This window comes from Cibotium barometz, chromosome 63 (genome assembly GCF_041138505.1).
Source record: "Cibotium barometz isolate CiBa-2024 chromosome 63, ASM4113850v1, whole genome shotgun sequence".
NCBI lineage: Eukaryota > Viridiplantae > Streptophyta > Polypodiopsida > Cyatheales > Cibotiaceae > Cibotium > Cibotium barometz.
The window spans coordinates 31,656,573-31,683,529 of NC_141108.1; the positions used below are offsets into that span (position 1 = coordinate 31,656,573).

Below are 26,957 nucleotides of genomic sequence, written 5' to 3' on the forward strand. Positions count from 1 at the left end.
ATCGTCCATGCGAGACCTCCAACACATCAGAGACATAAATATGCACAATACCACTTGTTTTGGTGCAGTCGAGATGACGTGAAGCGTAAGGGCAATATCTCCCTGGACCCAGATAGGAAACACCTGATCTGAGCAAAGCACACCAACCTGTACACAATCAGCATAGCATAAGTTCTAAGTGCAGTTTTCTGGCGAAATCAAGGAGATCAGCCAGGAGATCTAAAGTTGATTAAAAGGGTGGCATAAATGATATCATTGATCAAATGATGGCATGAGTGTTATATTTGGAACAGCACCCACAAGAGTCAATTTAAAAAAAAAGTAAAATGTTCACCAGGTGTTTTTAACTATTTGTTTATTTAGTTTGGGGGGGAATGAATGTGTGTGTATACATAATATAATGTTCATTTTCTAATATAAATGCGGCATTGAATATTATATTTTACTAGTACAATAATTATTGCATAGTTGTAAAATTGAATAAGTTTTAGAATATATACTATAGATTTATACGTAGCAAATAATTGTGTAGTATAATAAATACACATTATAATAATACTTGAATATGATATATGTAATTAATGACATTCTATACTATGCAGTAATGTGCAGCTGGTGCGCTAGTTTTTTTTTATTTTTTCCCATCATCAAGTAAGGTTCTCTGCTAATAATCTTTAGACGACCCGAAAAATTTTTTGGCTTTAATGTTTAAATTTAGCTCAAAATAAAAAGCAACGTTGCTTAAACAATGTTTGCGAGTGTTAATCGGTGCCAGTTGGTAGTAGCCCTGTATGCAAACGCCGACATTTTAACAACTCTGCTAATAATACATATTATCTTGATTATTGTATTAATATATTAAATACTATATTGATACAATGATAATAAATAGAATTCGATCCGATTGAAATTGTATATAACATAATACATGTATGTAAAAAAACATACATAAATAAATATTTGATTATTACCTGAAAAACATATTTTAGTACCTGAACTTGTCTTAAGTGTCATAATTAAATATATGAGATTCTAGGAGAGGAGAAGAGAAAAGGATAAAAACAAAGAAGTCATTGTCAATAGTACAAACTTAATTAGATACCTGGTTTAGGATATGATCCTCCACAAAGCCTGCATTAAGCTCCAAAATCTCCCAATCATCCTCTGTTGCAGGCTCAAGCTCAACGGTCTTGGCATGTGCAACATCTGCTAGAGCCTTTACAAGAAACCGAGCTCTAGTCGGAAGCCCCACACATTCTGCCAATTTCTTTGATACCTATGGTCAAACGCAAAAAATTGTCATCGGCTAAATCACTCAACAATGCACATAATCAGTTTTTGCATTGTATATGTGAAACCTTCAAAGAACTATGTATGTATGTGCATGCGTGAGTGTGTGTGTGTGTGTGTGTGTAATAGGGTTTGCCCATAAGCTCTTAATAGTTAAATTACTTAACAGGAAGATGGGTGTGCTATGTATTTGTCCACAAAGTGCTCAAGAACGAGCTGCATTCTTTTATCCTGATACCTATGGAACGAGATTCTAGGAGAGGAGAAGAGACCATGGAATCTTGTCACACAAAGTCTCACACCGCATTCTTTTATCCTGAGTTCCGTGAGTCTTTAGCAATCCACTTTATCACTTCACACTTTAAGAGATGAGAGAAAGAAAGAAAGAAAGAAAGTTGTATTAACGTCTTCAAAAGGCCAAAATGACCTATGAGACCAAAAGGTTACATCATATCCATGAGGCACATCCTGGGTACAAAATAGTAATAAAAAAAGATAACAAAATCTAGAAGTATAAAATCTGATCTAGGTACATGAGCAATCACCCTAATACATCCCTCATGGGCCGCTATGACATGGTGCTCAAGGTGGTAAAACTGAGCCGGCGCGAGAAGGTCCTGCGATGATGGGAGATGATGGCCCAGATCCTCGTGTGGTGGCGTGGCCATGGACAAGGGCCATGGGGTCGGGCGTCGAGCTCTGGATAACTCAGTGGCTCTGTCAAGTGTCACAACTCTCAGCCGAGCTCCTACACTAGCTTGTGGTCCGGGTATTGTGGGTGGATCTGCCCTTGGAGTGTTGGTATGGAAGAAGTCGGTGATAGCTCTCTGTGCTCGTCCTCGAGCAAGTACAGCTGATCTAGATCTCACTAAGGACTCCTTTGTCTACGGAGCTCTAGAAGAAAAAGTCCCAGGCATCTCTGATCCGGGAAGTCCATGATCCTGGAAAGTGGCCCGAACCCAGCTCGGAAGAGGTAATGGAACCTACCCCGAATCTCATAGTATACAAGGCATCAGCATAGGTAATGATCCTCTGTTCCGGGCTCTATGTGACAAAGCTGGCATATCATGTCCTTTGGTGCGGCCACCTCCATATCTAGCAGTCTCCACTCTCAACTGGTGGGACAGGGTGAGGATCTGGCTGATCGCACATCTCACCCCAAAAGATAGGTGTGTGTCCATGTAGCGTTGGCGGATGATGAAACCATCCTCTGTCAGGCATAGGAGGTGATCTTTGAAGAAGGCCATCTTCGTCCCAGTGGACGACTAGGTGAACTCCATGTCCTCTGAGTATCCAGCCTGACAATGTCCTTCCTGATAACCCTGTTCCGCTCTGTGTGGCTGAGAGCAAATGATGGGGCCTCTATGATGTACTGGAACGGGGGGAGTGCCTCCATCTGCATGCCAAACCAAGTGCCTACATGTGCATACCAACACTCTGTATCTCCCTCGAGTGTCAGCTGTCTTGAGGACTCTAGGACTGGCCGGGGGTATCTAGCTAGTGGAAGCTCCCATAGCCTGTGCTAGTATGTCACTGTTTGGAATAGAGCCTCTGTCACTATCGATGCAGCCCCTATCTCTGCCCGCACAATCTCATGTGGCACTGATGGCTTACTCCTAATCATGCGCGAGATCATCGCCATTAGGGGCCTCTCCATCGGCTTCCACCCATGATATACCTCCTCTGTATCTGTCACGGCCGGCTCTCTCCTCTGTCTCCTCCTGTAGTATAAGTTGGCACCCCAGATGGGGGCACCATACAGTGGTGCAAGTGTAACTAGAGTATCAAATAGCCAAAGCTTCATCCTCGGCTCCTGAAATTGTATCTGTGAGCATTGCCTCTCTAGCGAGCCAAGGGCTGCATATCCCCTCATCAATCAAGCTTCGCCCGCCTTCCGCATCGAGAACTGAGGTCCAACAAAAGTGATCCCAAGGTATACATATGAGGTAATATACTCCACAGGCTCTCCACTGTATGTAAACTATATTGCAAATCTACCTATCCACTGTGGGGAGAGGTTAAAGATCATGACCTTGGTCTTTCCAAGGTTCACAGTGAGGTCTAGGTCCTCGCAAAAGGCCCGTAATGCATCCAAATGCCTCTACAGCCCCTCTGGTGAATTAAAAATAAGAACAATATCCTCTGCATACAAGAGGATTGGTATCAGGACTCCTGCTACATGTGCTCCTGGTCCTCCCTATCTATTTATGTAATCCGAGATCTCGTCAATGTATAGACCAAATAGAGTAGGAGACAAGGGGCAGCCCTGCTTCACCCCGATAGTGATGTGTATGATCTCTGAGTCACCTCCTCGAGCCCGTACTCTACATGTGACTGACTCATAGAGTGTAATGATCCCACTATGCATCTTTGTTGGCACTCCCATATCCTCTCCTGAAGCTTGCCTGCCCTGGTGCTCTGAGTCTTTGCTCCTCGGACCATCTACTAAGCTCATGCTCCAAAATCGAACCATAAATCTTGGCCAAGGTGTGACCAATCATGATAGTCCTGTATTTACTTCGGTCCATGGGGTCACCTGCTTTCAAGATAGGTACAATAGTATTCGATGACCAGCTGGCAGGGAAGCCCTCACATAGAGCCCTGTTAAACATGTGAACCAGTGAAGGGGCTAGCGTGTCCCTAGCATGAGAGAAATGCTCGGTGAGGAGTCCATCATGATCCTATGCTCTCCCAGTCTGCATCCTGTCAATAGCATCTCTCACCATGCTCAGGTGAAAGAAAGAAGAGTGTGGAGGACGAGGTTCGGGTGGATGGGGGAGAGGTGGCTGCTCGGGGGCATGGTAGAGAGAGGTGGCATAGGTGTGCAAGGTGCCGAGTGAAGTAATCGGAGTTGGCAGGCGATGATCCTGGAAGATCCTTTAGGCCTCCTTAGAGTCCCTCCCAAGAAATAGCTGGTATATCTCTTGCTCAAGCCTGGCTAGGTAGGCTCTCTTCTTCCTTCATGTGAGACGTCGGAAGATCACTCACGCCTGCTGGTGGAGTGGTGGATCCTAGTGCCACCTCTCGATGTAGACAGGCTCGGGTATAACGACATTCCTTGTCGTACCAGCTGTTCAGTTGGACAGTCCCTCCTGGTGATGTAGGGGTGGCTCTGGAGTGCCGGAAGGCAGCTGAAGCGGACGTATGGAGGGTAGCTACGAGTTGTGTGGTAAGCTCATCAAGTGGGATATGGGGGTCGAGGTCAGGGAGGATGCAGTAGACGTGATCAGAATAGATGGAAGAGGTTTCTCTAGTGAAGTGGTATCTTTAGCGGTGATGGGGCAAAGCAAGTGGTTGGGTGGTGTATCGGCATGTGAGGGACAAGGCCAGGTATGCATGGTCGGCTGCAACACCGATGGGGTGAGGCGAGATGGTAAACTCCGGAATGAGTGCGATCAAAGAGAGGGATCCCATTAGATAGTCCACTATACTGGCTCCATGTCCGAAGGGTAGGAGGTGAAGGAGTTGGATCCAAGCCATCTGGCTACGCCATTATAAATGGCTAGCCTATGAGCCCCGTCGAGGGCTAAGAGATTCTCTCCATAGTCTGTGCGGGCTTCTGTGTTATGTGATGTCCGCTCCAAATACGTACCCAACGTGTCAATCTCCCGGTACATGGGATGATCTGTCTCAAAGAAGGGTACCTGTGCACATGCGGTGCAGGTATTGAAGTCTCCAGCCAGGGGATGTCCCCTAGACTGGAAAACTTCATAATGTCATCATAAAGAGGCAGGTATGGGGACTCTCCATGGGTGTCATATTCTGTCTGGATCCTCACCCACAAAAACCATGCAACCCGACCACTTGTATCACATGTTGAAGCTCCTCCCTGTATAGTAAAGCCACCCCTCCCGACCCCCAAGTACCCCCTGCAATGCGTGGCTGTGGGCGGTGAACAGACTCCCATCTGTATCCTCTCACCTCTGGAAGCAGACTCCCCTGGCATTGATGTGTCTCTATGTATAAGACCAAGTCTCTCCCTCTAAATGTCTCCTTGAATAGACCTGTCTGTCCTCAAGGCACCATTGCAGTTCCAAACTGCAATCTCTAGCTTGGTCTCATAGGTCTCGCACTGTTATTGGCTCAGCAAGATGTAGGAGGAAATGGTCCAAATGGTGGACGCGCAAAAACCAGCCACCATGCCTCACTAATCACGGAACTGGAGGCCCAAGTCGCCACCCTTAAAGTGGAAAATGAGACCTTGAGAGCATGTACTCAATTCGAAGGAGGAGAAATTTAGCCATCCCTCAATGATGAGCTGAATACTTCGACAGAAAATGAAGACCCTCCAGGAACAAAAGGAGAAGAAGGCAAACTAGGCAACCACATGGGCCGAGAAATTTAGCCATCCCTCGATGATGAGCCGAATACTTAAGAGAGAAAATGAAGACCCTTCAGGAACAAAAGGAGAAGAAGGCAAACGAGGCAACCACATGGACCGAGATGATTAAGAAGACACAAAAACAAGTGGAAGAAGCGGGCAGCTAGATTGAGGTTGCCAAGAAGCAACGCAACCCACCATCACCATAAAACATCATCAATGACAAAAGGAAGATTAGGGCATTGTGAGAGTGGTGGAAGAGGACGCCATAGCACTATGTAGAAAGATGGAAATCTCTGATACCCCCTTCGTCGAGGCATGGAGGGTGGGCAAAGACACCACCAAGGAACACGCACTCATCCTCAAGTTTGCGGGGTTGGAGGTGAGGCAAGCATTCCTCACCAAAAGGCGGGCACTAAAAGGAGAAAAGACTTACCTGGAAGACGATCTCACACTAGCACAAGTGGCACACAAGAGGGAGTGCATGCCACGCATCTTGGATGCACGGAAGGCAGGGAAATGGGCAGTGTACAAAGATGGGAGGGTGATCATCACCGAGCGACGTGCCTGAGTTGCCATGTGTACCTACATGTCTACCTTCCACCTATCCATCTCCTCTTGCATGGAGGCACGCAACCCACGCTTAAGGTCATCACTATCCTTGTTCTCCCCGAGCTTCTTTTCTAGGTGCACATTGTCCGTATCCTGCATTTTGCATACTTCTCTCATGGTGGTTAGGCATGTTTTGATATGGGGGTTGCTGATCTTCTATGTGCTCACCCAAATCGAGTTGTATTTCCTCTCCTCCTCACCTCTAGGCCTTGTTTCCAGCGAGCTGTCCATGTTGGACTGAAGGGGTCCCCTTTCTAGTACTGATTCTGGTCCTCAGCTGGTGGCCCCCATAGGTGGCCAGCTGCAAGTGGGGAAGCAGGTACAAGCAACAAGAGGAGGAGAGAGGAGGCGCAGGTTGGACAATGAAGAGAGAGAAGGGGTAGCAAAGAGAGAGGAGGCACAGGTTTGAAGAGAGAGAAAGAGGTGAAGGTGGGGCAGCAAAGACAGAGAAGGGAAAAGGGGGCAGCAAAGAGTCAAAAAGAAGCGCAAGTGGGGCAACTGGAGCGAGAGGCGGCGCAGTTTCGAAGAGAGAGAAAGAGGCGAAGGTGGGCGAAGGTGGGGCAACGAAGAGAGAGAGAGAGGCACATGTGGGCGAAGGTGGGCGCAGGTGAGAGAGAGAGAGATCTTTACTGTTTACACCTTATTGGGTCCCAAATTACCCACTGATGGGCCCCCTCCTATTGCTAGGAGTATTTTCTTTATTACTTTGAAGAGAATGACTGACTTGGGACTGTAGATAAGACAAACGCAAGACCTTCGGAAGACCAAGAGTCGGGTTGAACTGTACCGGGCTGTAGAAGCACCAATGATGTCCAATCTCAAGGCCAATGCACTCTTCCAAGGGGCTATAGGAAGGCTGCAAACTGTGGCTAAGAGATGGGCTGAATTGGGACTTTTCTAGGCTATGAATGAATGAATATGGTGCGTTTACCTTCACCCAAGAGGATGGAGCAAACGATGATGTATGTGTATGCTGAAATCTGCTGTAGGCTGAGAAACGCAAGGGACTGAAGCGCTTCTTCCTTGGCTAATTGTTGATGATGCGTTTTATGCTGCTGAATGCTTCTATACTTCAAGTGATGATGATCCGAAGGGCTGAATGCTGAATCGTTGATGCTTGAATGCTGAGATGATTGATGAGATGCAAAACGATGCTATTTATATGAGCATGGGTGGCTAGTTGGCTGGCTACAGAGCTGACCGACAGTAGCATTAAATGCTACACAACTTGCTAAAGTGATAAATGCTAAATAATGATGATAATAATGTTGAATAATGCTAATAAACATGCTAAAAATGTTGAATAAAGTTTTAAGGCTTCTGCAATGGTTTACATGCATATGGGGATGAATGCTATGCAAATGCAAACCATGAACTGATGCAAACCCTAAGGCTTCTATTGACTCTACATGCATGAATGATTATCTTCAAGTGGGTTAGGGACTTGACTGATTGACTAACACTCTTAAGACTGAGGAATGACCTACGTAGCTCGTGCATTGTCATCGTGGACTGAGGATTACAATGGGGCCACGGCATACAATATTTTCATATCCTAAAGGGTCCTACTGTTGTACAATGATGCAATGATGATAAGCCATCTTGTCACCATGCACTACAGTGCAGAGTGCATGTGACATTCCCTCTTGCTTAGCTTGGCGACAGGTTCATGGCTTCCAAGTAGTCCGCCAATAACTAGGGGTACTCTTGAAAGAATTCTTCGTCTAGCCAAACTGCTTTGTGGGTACCTCGATCCTGGAACTTCATGTAGAATTGACGGAGTCTTCGATCAAAACCATGCTTCCAACGATGAAGAAGGAAGAAGGATCTGCTCAAGCTCAATGACTTCTACTTCGTCAGCCACGTTTGGCTGCTATTCATCTGAAACATCAAAAACTTATGGTCCAACATATGGTTTTAGCCAAGAAACATGGAAAACATCATGCATCGTCCAGCTGTTGGGCAACTTCAACTTTATAGAGACATCACTTAGCTTCTTATTAACTATAGAAAAAGGTCCAAAACTACGGAAAGAAACATGAGACAACGTTTATCCACTTGTTTCAATCTCTGTTTCATGATATGCAAATAGACCCTATCCCCTTCCTTGAAGTGGACATCTCATCTAGACTTATTTGTCTATCTGTGAACTGAATAATGGCTAGCCTCAAAATTGAGGACCAAATTGTATTGAGTACCGAACTCTGCAAAATCAACATACTGATCTTCTATGCTATCGAAGTCTTTCCAGAGATCTTGAGAATGGTAGACTCATGCATGGTCTAGATGCTGGTCCTTCTACTAAGAGCATCTGCTACCACTAGGTTATGTTGACCAGGGATGTACATTCCTCCAAATTGGTGGAAGATCTGAATCTTGATGACTTGCCAATCACTCCACCAGGCACTTGGCTTCGTCGGGAGCCACTTAAGTGCTTGGTGGTCTGTGTTGACTGTGAAACCTTGTCCATAAAGAACAAGTTTCAAATGTTGGAGTACTAACTATGTTTCTAGCTTGCCCTTGAAAGTCTTGGAAAGACGATAGAGAAACTTGCGAGGAGGTTTTGTCCCAAGGACGAAATCGATATGATGATCCTCAGGACTAGAGGGTGGGAGACTGGGTGGGAGATTCTCTAAGTAGAATGTCCTGATGTCGTGAAAGGAAATCTGCCACCTGAGGGACTGAAGAAGAAGATGAGACAACTGTTATCGATCAGATAGAAGCTGTCTGATCACGAACATAAATCAATGCTCCTTTCGCTCCCTAGTGGATAGCTCGTCGGGCCTAGAGATGAGAAATCAAAGGGATGCTAAGAATGCTCCTATCCCCATGAATCATGAGACAGGCTCCGGCAAACCTTTACATATAGTAAAAGTGTCCTACCCCCAATTGTAAATGGGTTCATACTGGCGAAACCACTGGATTTCTAAGATCATGTCACACCCCAAAAGAGGCGAGACAATAAAATCTCGTTGGAATGAGGCCTTTTGAACCTGAAAGGAGAGCTATTGGGCCTTTTGAGAAATGTGGATATAGAGACCAGGTGTAAACCCGTCCACATCCAAATGATAGGACACTAATGTGCAACTCATTTTGGTAGCCAACTGGGGAGAGATGGCATCCTCAGAACTACCCATGTCAAACAGGACTACAAACTGGCAGCCCTTGGCAGCGCCATAAGCTCGGATCAGGCTTTTCTATGCAACATCACTCACACCCTCTTGCTTACCATCAAATACCACGGATGGCATAGAATGCATAGAAGGTAAAAGCTAAACTGCGTTGGTGGTAGTAGACGGGCTGGAGGAGAAGGAGATGTTGTGGCAACTGTGGAAAAAGGTGGCTTGGAGGCTTGCTCCGTTTGCCATTTCTGAAAATCCTCCTTACCATGCCCATTGTATGACAGAAAAAACATCAGTTTTCTAATTGGTATTTCCGTTGCTCCTCTAGAGGAAGATAGCCTCCAGTGATGCGTACTTTAGTCTTTTCCTCAAGGGTTTTCTTATGTTTGAATTCCTTATCCTTCTTACCCCTTGAACTAGAGCTAGAACTGCCATCCTTCTTAGAGTCTGTAGAAGACGAATTACCTTTCCCCGACTGCGAAGCAGATTGCTGTTGCTGGGGTTAGGTACTAGACTACGGTTGTTTGGGCTTACCTCCGTTCATTTCTTCATTTTGAGCGAGAGTCAAAGACCCGTCATATGTGCTAGGTTCAAAGTTACAAACTGTGAACCGAATGTTAGGATCCAATCCACGAATGAATTGATCCATCTTAGCTATTGTACTAAAATGATAACCTTTCCGGAAAATTGAAGCACAGGTGACCCATTCTGTTTGAGTCCATAGAACTTATCTGCCAAGTTGGTCAAATACTAGGAAGAAAGAAAGCTGGTCTTTAGGACATGAACGAAGGTATCCCAACGAAAAGCTATGATACTTGTGATCTAGTCTGTATGTAAACTAGACCAATGCTGCCAGCCTGCCACCAAGTGACTCACCCATACGGTGGGGAGCCGCTACGTGGACTTTATCCTGAGGATCCGTTAGCTTTGCCAAAGGAAAATATGCATTAAACTGATGAATAAATTGATTGACAGCTAAATGATCGCACTTATCATCATACTTACTAAAATTTGGTTGAGTTCGAATGACGGTTGTTGATGTCGCAGGAGTCTGGCTGGTGGCATCTATGGGCGGAGAAACTGAAGAGAGGATGTGATGAAATTGCAAATGCATGGCCTCCTTTTCCCGCTTGTGTTTAAGTAACATTCGCTCTCAATCGAGCTCTCGTTGGTGCTCCCAAGCTGTGAGGTTAGCCTGACGCCGGTCTTCTTCAAGCCTGCATTGAGCTTCCTCATAGTCCCGTCTCTCTGTTTTTTCTTGTTATTTTCTTGCTTCTGCTTCAGCTTTTTCTTCCCGCCATCTAGCCTCATCCTCTCGTCTTTGTTGTTCCATCTGAAAGAAGAGGGAGATGAAATCGGGGGTAGCTAGTGGAGTGGGTTTTGTTGCAGTAGCCTCCCAAGAGTTGGAGATGCTCCATAGGAAGTTGATTTTGTGCTCGGAGTAGAGCTATGGTTACTGGTATCCATTGTTGGTGGAAGAGCATGGTCTCCTTCGAGGGAGACATCTTCCTGCTAATGTGTACTCTCCTCTGTAGACGTTATTGAAGTCAGTGGTCGTGCCGGAGCGAAGTTTGACCATCCAAGGATGCTCTCACGCTAGGATGCAGTGTATGGACAAGCTAAATCTGATACCAAGGTAACATGCAGCAGAATTATGCGTAGATGTAGAATCTTGTCACACAAAGTCTCACACTGCCTTCTTTTATCCTGAGTTTCGTGAGTCTTTAGCAATCCACTTTATCACTTCACGCTTTAAGAGATGAGAGAGAGAAAGAGAGAGAGATCAATACACCTTATTGGGTCCCAAATTACCCACTGATGGGCCCCCTCCTATTGAGGAGTATTTGCTTTATTACTTTAAAGAAAATGACTGACTTGGGACTGTAGATAAGACAAACGCAAGACCTTCGGAAGACCAAGAGCCGGGCAGGCTGCAAACTATGGCTGAGAGATGGGCTGAATTGGGACTTTTCTAGGCTATGAATATGCAAGATGAATGCATGGGTGGCTGGTCGGCTGGCTACAGAGCTGGCCGACTGTAGCATTAAATGCTACACGACTTGCTAAAGTAATAAATGCTGAATAATGATGATAATAATGTTGAATAATGCTAATAAATATGCTAAAAATGCTGAATAAAGTTCTAAGGCTTCTGCAATGGTTTCTGCCCTGTGCGCTACTATACCTGCGCGTTGCTGTACCTGCGCGACCTGCAAGCTGCGCATGCTTTGCTGGTCCTGCTATGTTTCTGCTGCTGTTGCGCTACTTGCTGCTGCAAAAACAGCAGCGTATACCGCCGTACAGCCTGTACGACCAATACATTTGGCTGTACAGCAAGTTGTCTACTATGTAGCAGAGCTCCGCACCGTTTGGATCAGCCTGAGCGTGTAGCTCTCCCCTCTGCATGTCCATTGCAGGCACTTGAAGCCTCCCCTGAACCTACAAAACTTCTCTGCAAGCTTTTCCCTTTTCTGGAAATCAATTAAATTGGCCAAATTGATTGCTCAAATTTGGGGCTTCTTCAACATTGAGCCTACATTTGCAGTATACAGCCTGTGTTTAACAGATTTCATTGGATTGTGAACTTGAATGTGTGCAAAATTTAGGAATTCTAGCGCAGATTTTCAGTTTTACAGGATATTTCACAGGGATTTACAGGTTTTGGTGACATTAGGCCATTTTCCCCAATTTCCACAGGTTTACAGGTGTTTTTTACCTTTTGCACAGAATTTCCCTCTTCTGAAATTATCAAAATCGAGTAAATTTGTCAGGCAAAATTCGGGGGTTTTTCAATTTGAACCCACAATTGATTTGCTGGTACACATTCGCATTGATTTTGATCACATTGGTGCACACTAGCACCAAGACATTTGGGTAGTTTGTAGAATAAAATTTACACGTAAAGGTGATTTGCAGGTATTCTTACAGGTGCAAATACAGTTTTTGCTGCAGTGTTTTTTCCACAGCATATGTATACATTTGTGGGTTCCTACAGTGCATATATGCCATTGTGGACACTTTGACAGATTTGCATCATCGTGCAGTACACTTGTAGATTTGGGACATGCATATGTATTTCTTGTGGTGAAGGAGTTCCCTTTCAGTCCATTGATTATCCTGCTATTTATCTCCCGCATTCTTACGGTTTTGTTGGGCATTGCCTACTCGTGGTGACTTGTGACAGATTTGTTCTGCTGTCATGGCCAACAGTAATAATGACCTCGTTGGCATGCTATCTCAAGAGAACAAGCTCAATGGGGATAACTACCCTATGTGGGCTTATATGATGAGTCATGTATTGGTTGCCAAGAATGTATGGCTATATGTGGATGGCACTGAGGAGCGTCCTCTAGCACCTGCTCCAGCGGAAGGTGAAGTTATTCCCGCTCACCCTCTTGCAGGTCCACCTCCTCGTTCTCCTCCTACCCAGCACCAGCATACTTGGGATGCTAGGGATGCTCAGGCCCATGCGTTGATTGCTCTCTCGTGCCGCAGGCATATCATTCCGCACATTCGTTCCTGCACCACTGCAAAGGGTGCTTGGGATACCTTGGCGGCGTTGTATTCATGTCACAATGAGGCTCGTGTAGCTTACCTTCGGGGCAAGCTTGAGACTGACCGCATGCTTGAAGGTGACTGTATCGATCAGTACCTTACGCATGTGAAAGACCTAAGAGAGCAGCTCATTAACATTGATGAGGTCTTGACAGATAGCTATCTTGTTCAGACAGTTTTGCGTAATTTGCCTGACTCTTATTAGACATTTGGAACCACACTACGGTTGTTGGCTGGCAATGCACCTAATGCACTTACTTTTGACAACCTTGTGACTCTCTTACTCAGTGAAGAGCAATCCCGTTCCAACAGGAACAACATGACGTCTGTTGAGTCAACAATGGCTGCTCCCTTTCGTGGGAATCGATCTGGGCCTAAACCTAGCCCATCGGATCCTCCCAAGACAGAGGACAAGCCTGAAAAGAAAAAGCGTTGTAATTAATGCAAGAAAACAAGGCACACCATAGAGGAATGCAGGAAGCGTATTGAGAGTGAAAAAAAAGAAGAAGCTGGCATCTTCTTCCACAGGTGCAGATCGGGCCAATTTGGCTACGCATGTATCAGCCTTGACCATTACATCTTCATCACTTGCAGAGATGTCTTCTGATGCCGTTGCTTTGATGACTATGCTCTATAGTCAGTACTTCTTGGTATGCATTGTTTGGCAGATGCATTTTAGGGGGGGATTTTACTTGCCCACATGCAGTTGATGATGCCTCATGGTCACTTATGCTTGTCGACCCTTATGCTTGTCTATGCTAGATGCTTTCTCTTATGTGATGTCTACTAGAGATGCCTTTTATGTTGTTTTTCCTTGCAGCGGGATTGTTTCTATAGTGTTGACATTGTCACTTTCTCACATGTGATGTTTACTGGGAGTGCCTTCTACACACTTGGCCAGTGTTGGCTTGCCCTCATGATTTTGACATGTCACATGTATATTATTGGATTATGCATCTTTACACTAGCCATACATGCCACTGATCATGGCATCGCTGAGAGTTTACCCATCCTCTCATAGCATTGGCTGATGCCCGCCCCGTGCCCCACTTTTTCTCCCGATTTTCAGCTTTTTCCATTGCTGAATTTTTACTTTTATCAGCCCTACCATTGCTGATTTTTTCTCATCGGATCCTCCATTGATGAGTTTCTATCTTGCAGCTTACATTGCATGTCTCACACGCATGACTTCTTGATCCGGTTGCCTTTACACATGCGTATATCTGCTACCTCTTCTCATGCTTATCACTGGTGCAGTTACAAAGCTATGCTTTACTTTCTTGTTGTCATTGATGTGGATTACATGCAGTTCAGCTTGGCATTTGGATGCTTGCCTTCAGGGCGGTACTATGTGATGTCTCTTGATTTGATGCAGTTGATGTCCACATGATCTTTGACATGCATTTCAGGTGATGCGTTTATGTACTACTATGCTCTAGCATTAGCACTATGACATTGGGGATTCTCCTTTCCCCTATCATATAGTGCTTGCTTTTCCCATTGGCACTGCAGTTCATCTTTGCCATCGTGATCTCTCTTGATCACTCTTACTGTGGAGCATAGTGCAGGGCAGCATTCACAGCTTTATCACCCTGCTACCCGTTCACACCGTTCACTTGAGGGGGTTTGTTGATCATGTCCACTCCCGGCTAGTTCAAGTGTAAACCCAGCTTACTCACGGGCATTTTTTCCCTATGACTAGAAACAGTTTTTTTTCCCCGTGTGAACATTGCCCTAGGCTATTTGTGACATGTGAGGGATTGACCGTCGTAAACACAACCTTAGGCTAACTAAACTACACTTAATAATGCTTAAGAGATAGACAAATAGTGTCAATGCAATGCAATGCAACTATATTAGATGAATGGGTTTACAATGAGATCTAAATAGATCTATGATGCTGTCCTAGATGAAGATCCTTCTCGGGATGAGATGGATGTGGTGAATGCTGATGCTGAGGACTGTTCCCTGCTCCAATGCTGAGGTCCATCCTTCGATGCCGGCTTCCCTCTATGTAGGAGGTAGGAATGATGAACTATATGCTGAATATGCTGCTTATGGTGCTGAATATGCTGATTTGATGACTATATGCTGGATGAACTGCTGTCCCACTAACTTTCCCTTGTCTCCTGGGAAGGAAACGCTGAAGGGAATGCTTGGAACTGATGCGATGTTGTCTGTATGCTGAAACACTGATGAACTAATGCTGAACTGATGCTCTCCTTGTTGCCCGGGAAGGAAACGCTGAGGAGATGGATGATCTATGCGCTGAACTAAGATCTGATGGACTGAATGGATACGCTTCTTATATATATGTGGGAATGATGCTGGTCAGCCAGCTCCTATATGCTCACGACCTGCCATAAATACCCTGAAGGCTATCGGCTGCCCATAATGTGCTGTGGGCTGGTCATCATGTGCTGTCGGCTGATGCTAACAGCCTCGACCTGATGCAACTAAATGCCTTACATGCTCATGAAGGCTAAGGTACTGATGTTGGTGCTGAAACACCCCCATATACATGCTTATGCTGATTGCTTATGCTGATATATGCCTAAATAATACTTAGATGTCCTAATTAATGCTTGATGATGCCATGCCACTTGTACACCTGATGGGTGTGCACGTGACACTATTTTATGTACTTTCATTATTATTCATTGAGTACATCTTTTCCAGCACTCACGTTTCTCTATGCTTGAGGCTGTGTGTGTGTGTGTGTGTGTGTAGGCTCGCTGCCCTCCTACCCAACAATTTCAACCACTGAGGAGCATCATGATGCCATGTAAGACCTGTGGTACTACAGGAAAAGAAGATGGTCCCACTCCCGCATAAACATAAATATCACGTGCTTCGCCTGCGCAAAACGAGAGGGCCCCTGAATGCGAGCCCAAGTAGCCATAAGAGTATGGATGATATCACCCCATATAGTACTAATGCACTGAGACCCAAAAATCTGGACACCCTCAATAGCCTCCGTGCATCTAGCTCTCCAGATCTGCCATGTTGTAATACTGGCAACAATCTCCCAACTAGTGTCTCCGGGGGGTGTATAATCAGAGTGAGGAACATCCTGCAATAAACCATGCTGGGCAATACCTCTACGAATGAAAATAGCACAACCTGTACCACTGCCCTCATAAAAAAGCTGCGGACCGAACTAGGAGAGCCAAGCAACTGTTCCCCAAGTCACATGCATGGCTCGGCCACTCAATTTGCTCATAAGTTGGACTATAGAACCCCAAATATGTTGTGCAGTGCTGCATCCCCATAAACAATGTTGTACAGTCTCACAATCTGCCGCAAACCTAGGACAGGAAGGTGCTACACCGAAAACCGATCTCCACTGATTGGTGGAGAGACCACCATGTAAGAATAACCAAAAGAAATGAGAGATCTGGCTCCCTCTGTATGAGTGCCAAAGTCTATGCCAATATCTGCGCTATATCGCTAGAGAAATATCATAGCTCTCCCAATGAGGCCTGAGAGTAGGGATCCTATGCATATGTGGAGTGAGGAGAAGCCTGGCATTCCAGATAGTGAAACTGAAAAAAGGAAGGCTTTTCAAAGGATCGAAGACATCAATCGAAAGATCACTGATATTCATCCTTTGGGGCGTAGATACTACCAAGTTGAGTTTGATTTGCCTAGCATTGGACAGAGCCATGCAGCTAGAGCCCCATCTCATTGCGTACGGCCCAAGCCTTCTTTGCGAGGTAGCAGCACAGCTTCAACCCGGCGTCCGACCCTCTCACTAGCATCTCATGCTTTCCCATGACAATCTGCTTTCTTGTGTTGAGAGAGCAATGCACGAAATGGCCCAGCTGGGCGAGCCTCCCACAGGGCCCTCCGATCCCTCAACCCACTCACCAATAAAGGGTGGTGGAGAGATGTGGGAGGCCTAAGGGTCTTTTGACCCTTATACTAACCCTCCACACAACGTATGGGTTAATACCCAGTCTACGTGGCAGCAGGAGGAGACGGCTTTTTCCAACACCTCCCCTAGCGTCGAACTCCGCTCCACGACGATCACAACAGAGGCTACAGCGAGTACGATGGCTTAGCTCAAGGGCTTGACAGCGGCTTAGGCTCAGAGGTAGCATTGGCTTAGCCATGGCAGCAGCAGCTTGGTCAAGCGCCATGGCGAGCTTGGGCGCAGAGGCTTACGAAGAGCTTGGCTTGACTCAGCCCAGCAGTGTGTACACACGATCGGGAGCAGATGATGAGCAAAGCAAAACAAGGAGAGTGACCCGCTCTGATACCATGTTGAGAGAGAGAGCAGTGCACGAAATGGCCCAGCTGGTCGAGTCTCCCACAGGGCCCTCCGATCCCTCAACCCACTCACTCGTAAAGGGTGGTGGAGGGATGTGGGAGGCCTACGGGTCTTTTGACCCTTATACTAAGGGTTTTTATAACCCTTCACACAACATATGGGATAATACCGAGTCTACGTGGTAGCAGGAGGAGACGGCTTTTTCCAACATCTTCGTCTACCTTCCTCTCCTCCCGGTGATAGGTGGTGTTATTGGGAGAGTGATGGAACCCCCCCTCCCCCCTGCTTTGGTTCTTGCTCGGATGGCCAGGGATTCCATCTCTTCGTATCTACATAGCCTCTCCGGAGTCATTTCCTCGTGCCATATTGCTTCGTTGCATCCACAGAGCTCCTATTCTACAGAGAGTTGAGTACTCTGGCCTTCTATGTCGATGCTTCATTTGCTGGCAATGGGACACCTTGCTAGTGGCCAATCCAAGAGGGCACCTCTAGTGCCTTCCCCCCCCCCCCCCCCCCCAAAGTTCAAATTTGCATCACGGGGGTAGGGGGGGATACTAGCCCCTAGGAGTCATAGCACCAGGGCCCGGCCTCGGAGGATCTTGGTGGAGGAGGCAGACCGCTAGCCCGAGGTGGAACCACTATCAGACGTCCAAAGCAGAGTAGCATCACCAAGCGTGCCAGTCTGGCAGGCCACCAGAGGATACGGTTTTGCCAGAGAATAGTTACGAGCATTTATCTCAGCAGCCCCCTGATGGTGTGGAGCATGGAGTACAGATACCATGCCAGAGCCTCCTTTGGACCAACGCGGGAGACACGGCCACCGGGGATTTCTTTGAGATAGCAGCCCACACACAGGGAGGGATGGTATCCGCATGTTGTGAGGCTAGGATGGAGCTATTGTTGCAGATCCCCCCCATGTGAGATCCATTGATCAAAATCTTGCACAGGGAGGGATGGTATCCGCATGTTGTGAGGCTAGGATGGAGCTATTGTTGCAGATCCCCCCCATGTGAGATCCATTAACTCAACCCATCGAGCTCTCCTTCCTCTCAAATCATCCGCATCACACACATACTCGATTGACTGATGATCAGTCAATACCACAAACTTGGAGCCATATAAATAATGTCTCCAAACCTTGAGAGCATGAATCACAGCTTCTCAAGGGTTGGCCAACAAGGTTGAGTGTCGTCTAGCTTTTTACTTTCAAAAGTAACAGGTCTATCATCTTGAAATAGAGCAGCCCCGATGGCATAGTCACTGGCATCAGTTTCAAGAACATAAGGCCGACAAGGATCGGGTAATGCTAAGATAGGTGCTTCCTTGACTTTATCTTTCAAAAGTCTAAATGCCATATCCAAATCGTTATTCCAAGTGATAGGCTGATTTGACTTACGTCTCAACAAGTCGGTCATCGGTAGTGCGAGCTGAGAGTACTCCCGCATAGATTTCCGAAGAAAAACAACAAAACCGAGAAAAGAACGAAGTTGTTTCACTGTTCTTGGTATAGGCCAGTCCAGAACCTTCTGAACTCGGTCATAGTCAATGCTCAATCCATCTCTAGTGATCTTGTGTCCCAAGTAAACGATGTCTGTCATAAAAAACTCACATTTACTTAATTTAGCAAATAGTCGATTCTGTCTTAAAATAGATAAGACAATCGTGAAGTTTCTAACATGATCCTCAAGAGTACGACTATATAACAAAATATCATCCAAGAACACCACCACAAATTTCTCTAAATGTTCACGAAAAAGATCATTCATCATTTGCTGGACAGTGGCTGGAGCATCGGTTAACCCAAAAGGTAATACGAGAAACTCGTATGGCCATACCTAGTCCAAAAGGCGGTTCTTTCGACATGCCTTTCATGAATACGTATCTGGTGATAGCCAGTACGTATATCTATCTTCGTGAAATATTTCGCTCCTGCTAACCGGTCAATCAGATCATCTGATCTAGAGAGAGGATAACGGTTCTTAATTGTCAGCTTGTTCAATCTCTTGTAATCTATACACATTCTCCAAGTGTTGTCCTTCTTTCTTCTAAGCAACACAAGTGCACCCCAAGGTGATTTACTTAGACGGATCTGGCCCATCCTCAAATAATCTTCGAGTTGTTTAGCCAACTCATCTTCCTCAGCTTGGCTCATCTTGTAAGGTGGAATACTAACAGGATGAGCACCAGGGATCATGTCAATACGATGATCTACTGCCCTTTCAGGTGGTAAACCCAATGGCAGTTCTTTAGGAAAAACATCTTGAAACGAATCAAGTATCTTTTGTAATTCTTTGCTTTCAAATACCTTTAATTCATTGACATCCATAGAAGGTATGAGAAATGAAGAAAGTGAAATCAATACACAATGGAAAGCAGTATACAAAGAAGAATCCATTATATTTCCAAAATCAACTGTATTTACAAGAGGTCCCTGAGAGGGATGTATACAATCACCTAAAATACTATACTGGGTGTTCCTATGTTGAAAAGAAAAATTATGACTAGACCAATCTATCTGGACTTGAAGAGTCTTAAACCACTCAATCCCTAATAACAAGTCTACATGTTCTAGGTGCATAATATAGCATTCCAGAGTATCTTTGTAGTCCTGAATCCGGATTGGTAGCATTTCCACCTTTCGATCCCATACTTGCCGACACGCAGGTAGGCGTACCTCATAGGTATGATCGCTGGGTGACGTATCAAGACTCAATTTTTGCACAAGTTTGTACTTAACAAAGTTGTGTGAGCTGCCAGGGTCTAGAAGAATGTGGATTCTATGGCCATTCACTTCTCCATAAACTCAGAGAAGATCATGCAAGCCAAAAACGTTAGAGTTGAACAGACAATCAGAACATGTACTAGGGAGAGAAAGTACAGTAACTGACGTACCTGTCAAAGACAACTGGTTAGCTGACTTTGGCTTGGGTCCCACGTTGGTCTTTGCACCCCTTTGCTTCGGGCACTCGTTACGCATGTGCCCTTTTTCTTCGCAGATGAAACAACATCCCTCCTTCTTGAGCTTCAAAGTCTTAAGAAGTCGTTTCTTCTTCGCTGGTGTCGAACTTGAATTCTTCAAAGATTGGTCCGAAGACTTTTCTTCAGTCGTGTTAGCCATTGATGCAGAGAACTTTCTTTTATGCTTGTTCCCCTGCTCGGTAACGGGTTTAGACTTGGAAGAGACCATTGTATCATCATAGATACGAGCTGAATGAATGGCCTCGTCCAAAGTTTTGCATTTGTTATTTTTAACCTGTAAATGGTATGAGTCGGGTAAACCGGCTATGAAGAACCCCAAAAGAGTTGTGGAATCCATCTTTGTAGCTTTCATCTGCAAGTCCCTAAACTTCTGGAGGTAGACCTCATAAGTGAGGTGCTGCGAGGTCATGGTCAAAGCTGTCAACCGGGCAACAACATCATAATCATCCTCTTTCTTAAGGAATTCCTTCTTGAAGACGTCTTCGAATTGTGCCCAAGTCGTTGGCTGTTCCTTCCACCAAAGCAAAGCTTTGCCTGAGAGAAAACCTGCTGCTAACTGGATCTTTTTTCCATCATCATATGGATGAAACTGAAAATGGACTTGCCACTTATGTAGCCAAGTGTCCACGATCTCCTTGATACGCTGCTTTTGCTCGCCCCCGAACTGTTCCGGAGTAATGTTGGGGCCTAAAGTAGAGGCCAAGGTATCCATACCCGAAAGAGTAGATAGGGTAGTGGTCAAAAGAGAGATGGAGTTCTGCAAAGCTTGCATCTGGGCAGCGATTCGTGCCTGACGTTCCGAAGAAGCAGCTTCGAGAGCAACTTTGAACTCTTGGAAATCTAATTTTGACACGTAATCATCAAAAAGATCGGCATCGGTATCTTCCGTTAGCCGGCAAGTCTTCGCGTTCGATAAGGGGCTCCAACTTGGATTCTTGGGTCGACATCGTGAAGAGGGCAAGTGGAAAGAAAATTTGATCTTGCACAAGAAAGTGCTAGAGAACTTGAGAGCTTGAGAGCTTGAAAACTTGAGAGATGTGTGGCAAGAAGCCCACTTAAGGGGTTTATATAATCTTCCCCAAAAGCAGCTTGAGCTCTTGCTTTTGTGTTTATATACATATATATATACATATATATATATATATATATATATATATATATATATATATATTCTGTTTTCTTTTTTAAAAAAACACCTTTAAACCTTAAGGGAGCCTTTAAACTCTTTTTTTTTTTAGTTTAATCTTAAAAAAAAACGAAAGCAAGCTGAATTCGGCGTTTCAATGCTTTTACTGTTTTTTTTTCTCCCCCCTCATGGATTTAGCGCCCTCGGCCTGCCTTGCTACTGTCGCCTGCCTTGCTGCCGGCGCCGCCTTCGCCCGGGTGTCCATGGCTGCCTGCGCCTATGCTTGGCCACTTGCGCACGGCTGCTTGCGTAGGCATGGCCCCTGTGTAGGCCTGGCCACATGCCGGCGTAGGCCTGGGCGCCTGCCTGCGTAGGCCTGGCTGCCTATACGCCTGCGCCTACAACCACTGGCAGCACCCAGCCAACAGCATGCGACAATCAGCCGGCGATCCCTTCTCTCACTCTCTCTCTTTCTCTTTCAAACAAAAGCGAACATGCTTTTTTTTCTCTCTCTCTCAACTGTTCATGCGACTGCACAAACACATCCAGCCTTCTTCTTGCTAAGCAAAACAACCCTTCTAAACCACCTACTCCCTCATCACGGGTTTCTTTGATGAAAAAACAACATGCCAATCTGAAAAAACAGAAGTATGCATAAACAAAACAGCAAGCTTCTTGAACACATACCTATCTTCGACCTCATCTTCTCTACCTACCGACTTGCTCGTTCACGAGGCATGCTCTGATACCACTGTCAAATCCCCATAGGATCTCCTCGTAGAACGCTCCTGGTACGAGACTCGAAACCTGCAAACAAACAAACAAACAAACTAGAAGGGGATGCAGGCCTGACTCACCTCCCAACCATGACAGCCGTGGGCAAGCCCACAGACTTGGCTGTCCCCACCGAGCCACGAGCTGAGCTAACTAGATGGACGTACCGACCAATCTCTATCTCGTGACGTCCCATACCACCACGAAGCTACCCTCGCGGGCCTCGAGACTGCTGCTGGCCTCGGCTGCATAAAGCAGGTGCACGTCTGCACACTAGATCTAGGCTCCATACCATAGAGCTCTCACAAATCATGCGAGACTCTATATCACTAATGACTAACCTTGACCACCCTTTTATAGGCTCTTGGCCGGTCATCGGGCGTCCACACTTGGGCGCCCGCCCGTCCATACTTGGGTGCCCGCCCGTTAGTCTATCCCTAACTCAGCTCGCCAATCAGCCTGCCTAGCTCCAAGCTTCCCCAAACCTCGATGCTAGTCTTGTGTGCGTGTAGCACACGGTAGATACACACTGTGCACATGACAGAGGAGGTGGACCCTTTCCTACTGTATGGAAAATGCTAAGACGGGGGCGAAGAGACACTTGAAAGTCTTAGTGAGTTGGTAATTATGGGGTCATTACAATGGGGCCAAGTAAATCAAATGCAGAACAGCAACAGGAGGGGGAAATGATTTGGTCATAATATCCTCAGCCAAGTGGCTCATATGCATCCTGTTTGACTCTATAAAAAGCACTGCATTCCATAGTGTTGAGAACCCTGCTGTTGATGACCATCATATGGACCTTTAAGCATGGTTCCCAGAAGCAAAAATGGCAGGTTGGTCGGAGATGAAAGGAGAGTTATGGTGCACGCAATAGTGCAGGCCCTCAATTTGAGATAAGACATAGGAATCAAGCAACATAATATACTGTCCATGTGTGCTAGGGTGGAGACGGCATTGGGCTCTAGTTTGCATTGCAATAGAGATGGCAAATTAGGAGGATCTAGGTGCAACAACAACTGTAATCTCTAATGGGCCCCACCTGAACACTGGGAATGCTGGAGATGAGGTGATGTGATTGCATGCGAGAAAGTGAGTTCTTTCACATGATCAAGAAGTTGGAGAGCCTTATATTCTTTTCAATTTCCGTGGAAAACTATTTCTTTGGGGCCCAAAATTCTTAAAGAAATTTTGAATTTTTGCCCACCCATAGTTTCATCTCGCTTGAACGCTCGGGAGTTTAGGCTCAGAAAATGGTAGCCTCCTCTTTGTAGCATTGCCACTCTAGTTATGTCTCTAGGGACAACACATTCTTCCTTTTCTCCTATCTATGATCTTAAAGCTGAGATGGATGTGTTCATACAGACATCCGTCATATGCTGACACCTTAGATTGTCACCCCACCTGCCACTGCTGCGATGGGCTCGTGGGTTGAGGTATTTTCGCACTCCAAGGAAAGGAATGTGCCACCTTGAAGCAGCGTGCACTCCACAGGAGCAGGGTCAGATGACGATATGGAGCTAGAAAAATCAGCAGCAATTAATGCAAGGAAAAGTGGTGCAAATGGGCCAGAGAGGTGACACACTTGTTGCAGGAAAAAACCCACTAATCTCCAAGTATGTTGTTATTAAGAAGAAGTTGCACAATACATTGTAGAAGGGACTGAAAAATCCATGCATTCAAAATTGATAAATTTATTGTAACATATTTCTTGAAACTGAAGTGGATAAGGATGAAAACCTCGATAGAAGACGATGTCGATGCCGCACCAGCCCAAGCCAAATACCAAGGGCCTTGGTCATTAACTTTATTTGATACACGCAATTCAAGTGTCATAGAGAACATTTGAGTTTTGTATCGACCTTGCAAAGCCTCGATCATCTCTAAAGGCAACGCGGCAAAGCAATCATGGATTCCAGGCACCCTAGAGACCTCTACCTCCATCGCTGCTAAAAAAAGCACGCACACAATGGTCAAACGAGTTGATAAGAGACTTGGTAATGCCTAGTTGTGGAATTCTTTCTTTTATAAATTTACAAGATAGAGTTGTGATCAGGAACACTTTTGGTGAAATTTTTTATTTACCAAAAGTATTAATTATCTTTTTTTCCCAAGAGCAAGTTCCTTCCATTAGTAGAAACAAAAGACATCCATGTGAAAAACACATATCAACATGAGAAAAGAGATGCTCCAATTACAATATAAGTGAAGACATTCGGTATACTCAATAGAGAGAGAGACAGAGAGACAGAGAGCCCAGCTCCCTTCGCCCTTTTCCCAGCCCCCCCTCCCTCAATGCCTTCTCCCCTGCCCCCCAGCCCTGTGTGCAACTGCTCCAGCGCCTACACCACCCCCCCCCCCCCCCCCCCCCCGGCGCTGTACCTCCTGCACCCCCTTTCCCTCTTGCGCCTTCCTGCCCGCCTCCCCCCCTCCTGCGCACACTTCTTCCCCAGCCGGCCGCCTCCTCCCCATGATGCCCTGCCAACCATTCCAGCTGCCACCCCTCCCCCCCTCCGCCTTCTCCTCATGCCCTTGCTCGGGGTGTGAGAACTTTCACTGCAACCAACCCCCCCCCCCCCCCCCCCCCCCCCCGCCGCGGCGCTGCACCTCCTGCAGCCCCTTTCCCTCTTGCGCCTTCCTGCCCGCCTCCCCCCCTCCTGCGCACACTTCTTCCCCAGCCGGCCGCCTCCTCCCCACGATGCCCTGCCAACCATTCCGGCTGCCACCCCTCCCCCCCTCCGCCTTCTCCGCATGCCCTTGCTCGGGGTGTGAGAACTTTCACTGCACCCCCCCCCCCCTTTTTTTCCAATTTCCATCTTCCTTGTTTTCCTCCTCCTCTCCCTTTGGCCCTCCTCTTGACCCCACACTTTCTGCTCAACTTCCCCACCCCCCCCTTCTTGGAGACCCTTTTGGAGGACTCTATGGCAGCGCCTCCGTCTACCCCAACCGATGCAGCTTGCAGATGTACTTTTTCTATCAAGGAATTTTAGCTTTTGGCCTCTTCTATCGCCGCCGTGGACGACACCACCACTCTAGTCGACAAGCTTGTCGGCACCCGCCCAGCACATGGGCAGGTTAGAGAACTTGGCAACCAGCACCAGATCACCGACATTCAGTTCGGCTACCTGAGGATAGAGTCCGACTCCTTGACCCTTGCCTGCGAGCATCCTTGACTAAAGCCCACTCTCAGTATAGGAGGCACACCTCTTTTTGGCACGCTGGGCCCTGGCACCATGGATTCTCGCCTAAGTCAGACCCGTTGGCACAGGAAGCAAGCTTTTCGGTCACAGTGTGCTTCCCATGACTCGCCAAGGTTCATCCAACGATTGGCAAGATCCCTAGTCAAATAGTTGCAACATCCCCCACACCTCCATCGTCACTCGAGCAGCAGGCATTCTGACACTCTGCATCATTGTCGTGAGACATCCCCGGAGTCCCTCCCCCTCGAGATCGACATTTCTTACATGGATCCATCCCATATCACTCAGCAGGTGGAGTACTCTGGCCTCCCTGGTCAGTGTTACAACTTAAATCTGCAGTCAGATGGGACATTTGGCACACGCGTGCTCCCATCTCAACAGGGAATGGCAAGCCAACCTTCTCACCCCTAGGCGTCCTCCGCAGCTCCTGAAGCGAGAGCTCTGCCTCAGCCTCGTCGTCGACAACCCCCATGTTGCATACCTGGTACTAATCCTCGGGATTAAAGACCCTTACCTCATCGCCGTTATATTTTACGTGGTGGTCATTTGGGAAGCAACTTGATCTGAGTAGATTTCCGTTTTTTGAGTGGCACAGTTTGAATTTTCCTTCATCATCCCTTCCAGATACATTCGGGCTCTTTTCCCTCGTCAAGGAGTTCTGTGGGCTGAACACCCACAATAGGCAGCTATAGGTGGAAGGAGAGTTGCTTGAGTATGTAGCAAGAAGCAGATTTGTTGTTAGTTTCTTGAGTAGTATGCGCTCGTAATGCCTTAGCTGAACAACTTGGACCAGAATTCTCCTTGATTACCTGGACTCATGGTAGACCGATTTGAAGGAGTAGATCCAGACCATTGCAAGGGTGATCTAAGGGTGGGGACCCAGACATGGTTGATCTCTTGGGTCGGAGATACACACCTTGGAAGCGTATACCTTGGTGTCCCATCTGGTACACGATATCTGACAGATTATTGTTCTAGATATCTAAGTGGGTGGATTTATAGATGGGTGTTTTCCTTAAGGGGAACAACCTGACCTGTAGAGAAGACATTATTGTAAAGATTGTTGACTTGGAAGACCAAAGAGCCTCTTTTGGTTGGTTTTGCCAAGGTGATCTTGAGTTTGTCAGATCAACCCTTGAGAGTGGGATGTACTTTAGTATTTATTGCATGACCCGTGTGCTGTAGTTTAGGAACCGCATCTTTTGTGGGGATCCTAGTGGTTGCAAGCTAGCTGGTGTATGCTAGGAGAGGATACGAAGGATCAATAGTATGACTTGGACGGTGCTATGCACTTTCTTGATTTTATTTTGCCAGTAGAGTTGTCATGATCGGTAGTTTCTTCATGCATCTAGGAATAACATTGATTAGTCCTTATAGATGCCAACCAAGATGCATCAATGAAAGAATTTCGTCAGGTCAATTGCTTCGATTGCAATCCACGTGTGTCACAGCCAAGCGCTAGTGACCAGATGTCATGTGCATCCCACACTTGGATGCCACATAGACATATCTAAACAAGAAGGTGCAGGACCTGGAGTGGAAACTGGTCCCATGTGAGCCTAGTCTAGGACAAGTCAGCCATGGTTCCACTCTACGCATCTGAGGTCAAGTGTGCATTGTCCTGCACATGAAGCAATGCCAATCCGTACTATGAGTCTCCCTTTGGAATGATGTCAAATGATCTGTGTATCTAGTTTGCGACCGG

At 46.3% G+C, this 26,957-nt stretch overlaps 1 protein-coding gene across 2 annotated transcripts in view; it reads right to left on the reverse strand.

Annotated features, from left to right (window-relative positions):
* Nucleotides 1-26,957, reverse strand: part of PEX1 (peroxisome 1) — a 101,286-nt gene that overhangs the window by 66,961 nt on the left and 7,368 nt on the right. The window contains exons 2-4 of one of the 2 annotated variants that reach the window (XM_086796199.1): nt 23,793-23,998; nt 1,103-1,276; nt 52-147 (exon numbers count right to left, since the gene is read on the reverse strand). In XM_086796199.1, the coding sequence (XP_086652325.1) occupies nt 52-147; nt 1,103-1,276; nt 23,793-23,996 (474 nt within the window). In that variant the 5' untranslated portion in view covers nt 23,997-23,998. Of the gene's footprint in view, nt 1-51; nt 148-1,102; nt 1,277-23,792; nt 24,002-26,957 lie in introns of both variants that reach the window. The other variant, XM_086796200.1, reaches the window with a different exon arrangement.